A 12,151-nucleotide genomic window follows, 5' to 3' on the forward strand; every position below is an offset into this window, starting at 1 on the left:
TCGAAAACAAATCAAACAATTGTTCTCGGGGGAAATCAAAAGAGAAGTAATGAAAAACAAGGACAAATGAAATATACATTTGATTATTTCAAGCACAAAATGATACAAGCTGACAAGAGAAACACACCTACATAGTGCAAATGAAAAAGAAACTGAAAAAGCCGACTCGACACACTCGGCTTGTGGTAGGCTTGTATACTGCTATTGACTTCTCCACAGCTCATGCATTAAAGTGTGCGTAGTGAGAACAGATTTATTGGCAACAAAAATACTTTTCATTGGCAAAAAAAGAAACAGAAAATGGACATGTTTAAGCATTATAGTGTCATATTTAAACAAAAAAAAAATGAAAATAAATTAGTCATGTGAAAACATCTCCACAATTTATTTTTCCTTCTTTTTTCTCTGACACAAAAAGCATCACCAGCCACGTCAAGCCTGTCAAACAAATTTTTTCCGGTGAGGACAGATATTCTACAAATATCAAAAAAGCTATCAAGGCATGTCCGATGCCCTTTATCGTAATAGTCTTGGCTGCATTTCTGTGTCCAATATCATAACATGACTATATTACGCTTGCAGAAAGAATGTCAATAAAAACATTCACTGGTGAGATCATTCCATGAGAATGATCTAGCGACATCGGGCAGATATGTAAACAAACACTTAATAAAAGTTCAGCCTCTCTGAGGTTAAATACAAAGTTTATTTTGAGATGCATCAACGAAGGAATAGCATCTACGTGTAAAGTCATGTTGCACTCGTCAAGATAAAAGATATGAGTTGTTTTAATCTTTCCTTGTCCTTTGAAATTTGCAAACATGCATCTCCGTTTGGCAAAGTCAACATTTGCAAAAGATCTGCCCTCTTTTTCTTTTAAAGCATTTGTGATCAGTCTGTCTTATGACAAATATGAAAAGTGATGGGATATTTGTGCAAAAATTGCATCTAAGCACTGGGTTGGACCAAAAGAAAATATACATAATGACAAGTTTGAATGAAGCAAGTTAAAGTATGACACAAAGTATAAATATTACCATATGCAGTAAAATACAAGATATTTGGATTATATGACATGAATGGTCTCAAACACACAAAAATTGACAATTCTTGCATTATTTTTTGGGGGGGAGATATTGACAAAACTTTGGTTACTGTTCATTGAAATTGATCATCTGTGCAAAAAAAAAGACTGGAGCATTGTGACATCATCAAACATTTGTAGTATTTTCATGTCACTCATTTGCCTTTCTTCAATGTGTCCAGGGAAATTTTGACTTCATGGATGTGTCATGCAATCAGTCACAATGTCCTTTGAGTAAATCAACTCTAAAAGTAGGAAAAACACACGCATACACACACCATTCAGCATTCACTTCAACTGGTAGCGATGTCACGGATGTGAAATGAACTCATTCAAAATGATTTTAGTGGTGGTGACATGCGTTCCTCTGAAATAATATGCTATAAAGTCTACACGAGCGAGGCTCTGATGTCAGTAAATCTTCAGGTAAGTGACACACAAACCACACCACACCCACACAATGCAATCAATAACACTTGGGGGGAGTGTACTCAATCTCTGGGAAGTTTGACGATCGACAGCCACTGTCACCGGCGGACCATCCTTACCCGATCTCTTCTATCCATCGAGCTTCCCCGTCCTCTCTCCACGTCTCGCTCTCGGTACCGAATGTCCGACATCTCAATGGCCTGGAGCAAATTAAGAAACACAGTGTCGCATGACGTTAATACAAATGATTCCCTTTAAACCAGGGATTGCGTTGCACGACGTTAATACAAATGATTCCCTTTAAACCAGGGATTGCATGTTGCATGATGTTAATACAAATGATTCCCTTTAAACCAGGCATTGCACAAACAAAGGATGCAATCACATCTTGCCTCAGTGCATGTGTTGCATCTCAAGATTAACGTGTGCTCGAATCTTTTACTTTTGGAAAAGGGTTTAGAAATGTTATATGGAGTCATAGATATATGCCCATATACTTCAGGCATACAGTAACTGAAATGAATGGGAAGAACACAAAGATAAAAATCAGGATAAGCAAAAGTGAAACTGAAGTAGAAAAGAACTTGGGAACAAAAAATGATAAGAATACAAACAAAATACAAAGAAGAAAAATGAAGAGAAAATAAAGTAGGAAAATAAAATGAGTAAAAGGGGATAAGAAACAGTAAAAAGGAAAAAACAAAACAAAGAGGGCAAGCAGGATTTTGAATAGATGCTGCTCTTTAAAAGAATACATTAAAAAAACTGTATGCTTGATATTATGTAAATTAAAGCAACATTCAAATAATATTACTAAATGGACATAAATGTGTATCATAAGTGTGTGTATTTGCAAATGTGTAATCATAAAAGCGTGAACTCAAACACGAGGACCTCTATATTTGCGTGAGGTTTATATTGGTGAAAAGGTAGATTTAAAGGACAAAAGATGTGCAAATCATGGTGGTGTGGTGTGGGGTGGGGGTATGGGGAGATAGGACGATCAGAGATGGGTAGACATGGAAAGCTGGACGGAGACCGAGATGGAGGCTGGTGATTGGACAAGACAGATAGAGGTTACGGACGGGGCAGGAAATGAAACTAGGGGGGTGGAGATGATAGAGGACACGGTTGCCATGGCAACATTTTTTCCTCTCCAGAATAGGGGAGAGTGGATGGGCAGCGAGTTGGAATGGGAAAGTTAGAAGGGGAAGGGAAGGGGACCTAATGGAGATGGTCAAACATTAAGACTGGGTTGGGGGGGGGGGGGATCAAGAGTGGGGTGGGGTAGGGTGTGGGGTGTATTGAAGGGGTGTGTATAGACTGCAAGTCACTCTGAGCCTAAGTCGACCAATTAGGATGATGGAGATGTTGAGTGACGAGGCAATATGCTAGATACATCTCAAAGTAAACTCCTTTGGCCCCCTTTGGATTTCTTCAACCACTTAATCCCGTTTGGAGAAGATCTTTCGTATTTGTCCTGCATATGTTTCAATTACTGACAAAATTCACTTTTCCTACATGGTTTTACTACACATTGCTTCTTTCCATACCTCTCAGGTATAAGCAGTCTGACAAAGGATCATTCTGCATTCAAAAACAACTACAGTCACTTCTTCATGCAATCAAATGTTTGAATAGGATCCTAAAGCTGCTCAATAAGTTCCAAAACTCAGAAAACAATCACAATCACTTCTGCATGTCAGTTTTGCGCACACCACACATGCTTGTGCAACAGCAAACTGGAGTGATGTTAGTCAGATGTGTTTTAAATTGTATCTTCCTCACTTTCGAATTACACACACATATATTCTAGTAGTATGTGGTGCTGCATCTGCCATATATTTACAAATGTGCTCGTGGTTAGATTTTCAATGGAGAACTACAGCAATAGAAAAGGGGTAAGAATATTCTCTATCAAGAAGTAAAGTCGGCAATTTCCCATCCCGGAGATGACGTGCAGTGCATTTTTGTTACGGGATGCAATATTTTGGCGTGTCGCTGAACTTGGGAGTATCACTTGACCTTGTGAAATTCCCTCAAATAATATAATCAATAAAAAAGGAATGATGCATACAGTAGTAAGGATATATTTTCTAGTTTGCCCCCCCCCTCTCTTTCTCTCATTCTCTTAGTGTTTGGTTGTTTTGCATTGGTTTTTTAATCTTTCATTGACATTTTTTTGTCAATATAAACCTCTTTAAATCATCTATTTCTGAGACTTTTGCTGACAAAGATGTCATGGATCCATCACAGCAAACATTAACCTCATAAACATTTAAAGTATTGCAACATTAACATGGTCAAGGAGACCATACACACACAGATATGAACAGACATGGGCAGACAGACGGACAGACATAAACAAACAGACTTGCTGTTACAATAAAAACAATGAAAATTATTTGAATGTTACATGTTGAAAATAAATACATGAAGATGTTTAAATGGTAAAACCTACAAACTGGATGTACACTGAACACAAAGAGTATCTGACAATTCTACAGCAGCAAGAGAATTGCCTTTTTCTGAAGTGCATCTCAGGACCTAATAGCCCTTTTTACACTTGTGTTTCTTAACCCCGTACTCTCTCTGACCCAGGACTATCGTTAATCCCGTACCAATTTTTTTCAGCTTTTTACACTCGTCAATAAATCCCATACTAAGCTCTTGCCCCGGGCTAAAGAGAAAATTGACCTTTTTACACTTGAATTTCTTAGTCCCGCACTTTGTGGGGTTTGGGCTTCGTCTCCGTCACTTAACCCCGGATTATTTCTTCATTCTGTTTACACTCGCTTGCTTGGCACCGCAATTGCGGTGCTAACCCTGCTTTTTTGCAGGGCCAGATAGTATGGGATTATCAGTGGGGCTAGCCCACTTTGGCAAAAACAAGTGTAAACAGAAGGTGGGCTAAGGAAAGTCAGCTACCAATGGTGGGGCTAAGGCCCCCCCCCCCCCACCCTTAGCCCCACCTTTGGCACGGGACTAAGCAAAAATTTGCAAGTGTAAAAAGCGCTATAGAGTTTGCCAAATGCTGTACATATATTTGAGATTTACACTTCATAGATTCCAAAGAATGAGCAAATGCTGTTTTTGTTCAGTGATGCATTAGAACAAATGGTTGAATTGATGGAAAGGCTGATGGTAAGTGGTCTTCCGAGTTGAGGAAAAAAATGAGGAAATGATGATTTTTTTTTTCTCTGACAGGATGGATTTGACGACATTGTGCAGGTTCTTCCACCAGTGAGAGAGAGAAAAAAAATGATCGTGTTTACATGAATCTTTCAGGAACAAATGTTTTGATCAATTGAAGGTTTTCATAAACTTTTGACACCAATAATGATTTCCTGTAGATAGGAACCATTTGGCCCAAAACACATCCCCCCTAAAAATACAACAACAACACCATGGCAACACTTTCCTAGATTCTATGTGGTGAGACACACTCTTGTCACAAACATTATTCATTTTCACATGAACCAAATGATATCATGAAAGACACTTTCACTAAAATGAAAAACAAATTCAAAGTTATGCTTAATCACGATTGATGTGTGTGACTTTATTATCTTCTTTGAGTAATTTTAGAATGTCTTCCAGTTTTTGTCTACTTTTTTATCTTTTTTTTATTCCTTTCATCGTTGATAGCCATTGCCACCTATTCTTTGAAGGGTAATGAAAACATGATCATTCACTAGCAGATGGTTTCATTTCCAACTTGGGGGTCGCATTTACCATCAAGATCAACTCCTTCATATCCAAATTTCACCAAACTTACTGGAGTGGCAAAATGAAAATGCTTGTAAGAGTCTAGACAACACAGAGAGAAAAAGAGAAAGTATGTGAAGAGATTTATAATGGTGGCTTCATCTTGCAAAAAATTGATATGAAAATTATTGCTAGATATATCTGTATTATAGGTATAAAATAAAGTGAAGGATTAATTGAAAAAAAAAAAGATTGATGAAGGGGAAATGGGCAGTGGCCGGAAATTTTCCTCATTTCAGACGTGACCCCACGCCAGTAATTGTAGACCAAGTTTCTTTTCAATGAACTCTGCTAGCCCGTGAGTCAGGTTCAATCCGCAGTCCAGACAATACGGACTGAAAGCTGCACAATGTCTGGACAGGTTGCAGCGACCGACCTGATTATTATCTTACACTGGGCGATTGCATGCAATCGTGACATTTATCACTTCCTCAGAACCAGCTTGGCCCGGCCAGCTCAGCGGGAGACAGACTTACAAACAGCGAGACATATAGAGAGAGACGGAGATAGAGAGACTGAGAAAGAGATAGAAAGAAAGAGGGAGAGAGAGATAGAGAAGGAATGAGATATAAAGAGGAAGAGGAAGAGAGAGAGTTGGGCACAGAGGCATACAAGTGAGAAAAAGAGATTGAAACATATAAACAGCATGAGAAACAGATAGTTCAGACATTGTAGGCATATAAACACAAGAAACAAAGGGAAACATACACAGATTGATGGATAGAGAGAGGGAGAGAGATAGAGATAGGCACAAAGAGACACAGAAAGAGAGACATATATATATATCAATATATCATTACTATATAATCACTAAATATATAAAGTAACAAATTCCAATGGTAAAGTGAGAGATAAAAATGAAGATGAAGATGGATAATAGTACCAAAAAAAGAGTAATATGGACAAAATCAGATAGACACAGGAGAAAAAATAGAAATGTATGAAGACACTCAGTGAGACAAAGAAGAAATAAAAACAAAGCTAGGTGGAAAAAAAAGAAAGGAAAGAGTTTGTGTCTGAGTTTTGAGCACTTTGCAAATGCAAAAACAAAAATAAACACACAAACATTGTACATTTATTTGCTTATGGCTAGTACACATAGGTGGAAACTTGGACTTCCCAAATATCAAACCATTTTTATTCATTGTCTTTGTCCACATCCCACACATCTTGCACACATTGTACAACCACAACAAAGAGAAAAAGGAGAGAGAGAGAAAAGGAATATATACATATATAAAATATATATATATTTATATATATTCATATTGCTATATCAGCAAAGGAGAGAGAGAGAGAGATAGATAAATAGATATAGATTAATAGATGGAGAGAGAGAGAGAGAGATAGACAGACAGACAGAGAGGGGGAGAGCTGGAAATACAGCAATATTATCCCACGGTGGTGACTAGAAATAATAGATGAAGAGAAAGAGAAAGAAAGACAGACAGACAGACAGACAGACAGACAGACAACCAGTCAGAAAGAGGAAGAGACATTTCCTTATTTTTCTGGCCACAAAAAACCTCCCAAACTTCCTGGCCACCTATGATCCTCTTCCTCAACGCCTTCCCGCTTCATCGTCGGTCCACAAGTACATGTATTGCAGACAAAGCTCGTTTTCACACGAACCGAGGGAGCGTAATTTGAATCACGATTCTAGTGATGCATTGCTGGAATCATAGTTCAAGTGATGCATTTTGACCGTGTGTATGCAAACTGGAATTGCGGAGGGTTATTAAATCATACTTCAATCAAAGGATGGTGCGGAGGTATTTTCTCGTGATGTTTCTCCAGAAGGAAACAGTCGTGTGTACCGATTGACCTCCAAACTTCATTTTTTTTTTTTGGGGGGGGGGGGGGCAGATTGTATGGTCATCTTTCAACCATTTCTGCACAAAAACTGCACTCCAAGAGTGATTGATGGGAAATTGGAATAAGCCATACCACCTCCCCTCCGCAAGAGTTAGCAAAGCCTTCCTCGGCCATGCATATGAACATTCATTCTAATTGTAAATTTAATCGTAATCGTAATTCAGCGTTGCAAATACGTTTCTTGACTCCATGTGAAACCGGTCCAAGTCTCGCTGGAAACCAGTAATCACTGAGAGATGCGTCGTTCTGTCAGGAAAGACGTGTGGGTCGCCGGAAACAGAGACAGCCATCCCAGTCAAGGCGATTGGCAAGTTTCCGTGGTAACGATAAGTGCATTACCATATAAAGCATAGTGCATGAAAAATTCTCATTCACTCTCTTGGAAAAACCACTTCATTTTGTAAGTGTGATTACTGTGTCTTTTTTTGTGTGTGCGGAAATTAATTTTACCTGTTGAAAATCACCATGAACTTTTGTTTGTGCGGTTATTGTCTAGACAAGCTTTTATTGCCATTATTTATGAATTTTGATGAAAGACAATGTTTAAGAATACTGGCTGCTATTGAAAAAAGAATGTGCGCATATAAGGCAGTAAAATTACAATCTTTTAAAAGAATTTTGTTTGACTGTAAATCTTTCTTAGTATCAGTGACACACAGGAATTCATGGTGATATATAAACATTCCATCAACAGAACACAGATGTTGAAGTGACCTACCAGGAAGAAAAAAAAACAAGCACTTAAGTCTTTTCACACCTGAACTCCAATTCATTACCATATAAACAGACATGTTCCAAAGCACTGCAGTTTGTCTGGCTCTCAAGGAGTTAATCACAAAGAAAACTCTCACACAAACCACAAGCACTCATGATGCAAACAGCACTGTTACCAAAAAAAAAAAAAAAAAAAAAAAAAAAAAAAAAAAAAACCCACTGCACTTTCTGCCATACAATCTCCCTACATTCACTGCAAAAAGTCTAGGTAACTACCGACTGAGATGCCAAGTTTTCTCTGGCTAATGAATCCTCAGAAATTCAGAATTTAATGTTTTTTATGAAGCATGCTACCATAGCATTTGTCATTTAACCTGTTGTGTGCTAAGAATGCTAATCTGCATGCATGACAGCATCTCAGTTTCATGGCAAATACCTGCATACTTGTAAATACATAATGGCCAGTCTTCTTTGCCACTAATGTGATAGGATTTTGTGAATAAAATGGGACAAATTATTTGTTATTGGAAAAAGCTTACACTTTGGAAAGTTGTACAAACTCACTGTTGGGGCCTCAATGTTCTGTGACTTTATCAAATAAAACTATCTTGACTGTCTGAAATTTGACAGAGGGAAATTAAAAATGATAACGCATCAAGATAATTCTTCTATTCTCTCACATTTTACTGTGTCGTGAGTGCATGTTAGTCACAGCAAAGTCAATCAATCAATCAATCGACCATATGGTTAGAAAATCCGCAAGCTGGAACTCTAAGTCATCACGCTTCATGCAAACCTCAGACTCTTCCGCGCCGTCTTCGAGCGCCGTCGTGCCCTCCACACCCAAATCAACTTCCCCCTCGTCATGCTCATAGGAGGCATTGTCGTACTCCTCCTCGTAAATGCTAGTCAGCGTCGGGGACCGGGTCAGACTCGTCAGGTCTAAGCCCAGGTCCACCTCGCTGGGATGGGACTGGTCCTGTTCCTCCACAGGGTCCTCTACTGGGGTCTGATGATGTTGCAGGGGTGTGATCATAGGGGGAGGGGGATAGGGCCGCAGGGTCAGCATGCAGGGAGTTAAGAATGATAACTTTTTTGTTATTCAAAAGATTCATTGAAATGATTTTTGAAACACTACCCAAAATGGTTAAAAGATGCAAATTGAAGAAAAAAGTTTTTACCTCGTGCATTGGCCGTTCCTGTAGGAGTAAGGTATGGAAACAAGTTGTATCAAGCTTAGTTGTATTTTCATGAATTCGTCAAATCACTAGTGATGGTAAGAGATTTGGCAGGCTAGGGCTGCAACTCTATGAGACGATTAATGCTATTGTCATCATCATCATCACCATCATCTACACTAAACCACACCCACTACCAAGATACCACTGATAATCACCACCTTTTGACACTTCCTCTTCCTGCTCCCTAACACGGTCATCATCATCTTTGCCACCATTCCTACTATTGCCTTTGAAAACTATCATCCTCAAGTCATCATCCATTTCTCATTCCTCATATTCACATTTGGCAGGGTAGATTTCGGGCATCATAATATGCTCAATATAGATAGCATCTTCATCATCCTCATCAGCATCACCATCATTGTCATGGAGACCGTCGATGCCAATATCATAATGATAATTGTCAATGATCATTACTGCCATCCCATCATCATCATCATCATCGTCATCATCATCATTATCATCATCATCATCATCATCATTGTCATGGAGACCATCAATGTCAGTATCACAGTGTGATAATTGTCAATGATCATTACTGCCATCCCATCATCATCATCATCACCACTACCGCTGCTAGCACTACTACCAGGGAAGTGCGAGGGAGGTTCTCCCATCTAATTGCAGCTACCCTGCCTTACTACCATACTTATCATCATCTGCCCTTCATCATCGTCATTACGTCCATCATTATCATCCCCGCATCTTAGCCTTTACCATTATCAAGATCCTGTACATAATTATCATATTCCCTTTCTCATCTTCCTCGACATCATTACCATGAACATCATCACCATCTTCACCACCACTGCTACTCTTTGTGGAGAAACAAAACCAACCAACCAACCAGCAAACGAACAAAAAAACCCCAACAAACTTGATAGTGGAAGTTGATCCGAAATGGTTCATTCTAGCTGTGGCTGGGAAACAGATGCAAATAACCCATTTCCTGATGTTGAAGGAATTCCTGAATGTTTCCTTTGGCAATCAATCAAATGTTAGAGTTTGAATACAGTTTGAACATTTCTTGCATGTACATTTTCTTCAGGGAAAGTTTGCCACCACATATCACCCTATCAAGTTGTGCCACAAGCCCTTTTGTGATCAAAGTGTACCTCACTGGTAACATGAATTCATGACTGATTGCTTCCATTAGCATAAGATCCAAGTTCAAATGTATGATGAAAGCCAGAAGGTTCTTCAATATGACTGAATGCAAGAGATTTCTGGAACTTATTCCTCCAATTTGTCAAATTTGTAGAATCAGTTGGTAGAAATGCTGTTATTCTATCATTATTTCATGTCCAACAGCAAAGGACAAGAATAAGATGACAAGTTTTTGTGACACTGGAAAAGGATGAATTCATTGATTTTTGGAGAATCTGCATTGATAGACACACCAACTGAGGGGTGTCGTAAACTACGTACAATCCGGGACGAAGGGGGTGGGAAGGACTACCCTCCCTTCCCATCATTTGAAGGAGGATATTCATAGCTGTCATGCATTCTCAGCAGTGTTGCTATTTGCAAAAATCAAAATGATCCTGTTTTCATGGAAAATATCCCAACAATACTGTGAATGCCCCAGTGTTTACACAACCCGCACGAATGGCAACACAATTATGTCAACTTTGTGTACACGCCTCAAGCAATTCTGTGTGGTTGTCAAAGCGGTCCTTTTTCTCCGTGCCACTGGAGTACATGAACCCAGTCAATGCTATCGATGGCAAATGGAGATTGAGGGTGGGGAGGAATAGAACTTTTATTACAAAATATTCAGCAAGTTTCTTCCCTACCTTATCCCACTCCTTCAAAGACTAATACAAATTCTTGTACCCTACGATAAAAGATTTCATACCCCATCAAGGAGCCACTGGTCATTCTGCAGCACTTTGTTTATGGTTACATAATGAGTGGTAGTGTCGTATTCTTATCATTTTTCATCTCAACATCTTTTTATCAATGACCTGTCTTTATGATGTCTTGACCTTCATCTGCAAGACCACAGGAAATCAATTAGCTAGTGAACAGGGAGTTTACAAAGATAGTTATTTCATATTACAGCAACCTAAAGACATGATACATATCTAATATGATTGATTGGGGGCTTGTGTAGTACAAGCTGTGCTTTTGATAAAAGTTTTTCCTACTTTGGTTTTTATGACTACTAGGCCTATTTATTAACCATTTGTTGCAAATGTATATGTTATTAGAATAAACGTTTCAATTAATTTTGTACGTTAATAAAGACAAAATGCTTTTGTATGGTAACAATCATTGAACTCAGTTGTGTTTGTTTTAACACAAATTTGAAATAAATTCAAATCAATCAATAATCAATCAATCAATCAATCAATCAATCAATCAATCAATCAATCAATCAATCAATCAATCAATCAATCAAATGTTAACAAAGAAATTATCAATTTATGATTGAATTTGTCTAAGCAAATAGCAAGAACGAATTTTGACTTACAGTTGGCAATTTCTTCTTTAGTGTTAGAAGCAACCTTTTATAATTTAAGATCTTGTGGAATTCTGGGAAATTTTTCAAAGGAGGTGCTATGACTACAGAAGAGATGCCATCAAATCACATGAGCGTAGAGGCCATGAGGAATGGTGTCATGTGACATCTCCAATGGCCACCTGCCAACTTTCATCATCAACCATCTCATTGCTTACAATATGTAGTGTGTGTATGTGTGTGCGCGTGCGTGTGTGTGTGTGGGGGGGGGGGGAGGAAATTGCATCAATATTGTCCTCACCATACCTTGAATGACCGCCCTCTTCCAATAACAACATATTAATCTGGAGTCAAGACATTGATGGGGCAGTCTATAGAGCAGGAGTCCAGTCTGGGGTCATACGGGATGGACAGCTAGTTGGTGGACAGAGCATGAGATCGGATGGGTCAGACATCAAACTAATACCCCTTTCAGGTAATCGCGGTTCAATTATCCGCATCCAAATAATGCGGATGAAATAATCAAAATCGCGTTCATATATCCCATGAAGTGCGCACTACTTTTACAAGCGCCCG

The 12,151-nt window shown here is 38.7% G+C and overlaps 2 protein-coding genes across 10 annotated transcripts in view; both read right to left on the reverse strand.

Annotated features, from left to right (window-relative positions):
- Nucleotides 1–12,151, reverse strand: part of LOC139740142 (voltage-dependent calcium channel type A subunit alpha-1-like) — a 280,936-nt gene that overhangs the window by 12,521 nt on the left and 256,264 nt on the right. For all 9 annotated transcript variants that reach the window (XM_071650722.1, XM_071650727.1, XM_071650721.1 and 6 more), the window contains one exon: nucleotides 1,633–1,713. In XM_071650722.1, the coding sequence (XP_071506823.1) occupies nucleotides 1,633–1,713 (81 nt within the window). The remainder of the gene's footprint in view (nucleotides 1–1,632; nucleotides 1,714–12,151) is intronic.
- LOC139740143 (uncharacterized) lies at nucleotides 8,098–9,224 on the reverse strand. Its single transcript, XM_071650732.1, has one exon. The coding sequence runs from the start codon at nucleotides 8,937–8,939 to the stop codon at nucleotides 8,598–8,600; it is 342 nt and encodes a 113-aa protein (XP_071506833.1). The 5' UTR covers nucleotides 8,940–9,224; the 3' UTR covers nucleotides 8,098–8,597.

The sequence above is a fragment of the Diadema antillarum genome, unplaced genomic scaffold (assembly GCF_040938485.1).
Source record: "Diadema antillarum isolate AM-2024a unplaced genomic scaffold, OU_Dant_1.0 seq00000837_RagTag, whole genome shotgun sequence".
Classification (NCBI taxonomy): domain Eukaryota; kingdom Metazoa; phylum Echinodermata; class Echinoidea; order Diadematoida; family Diadematidae; genus Diadema; species Diadema antillarum.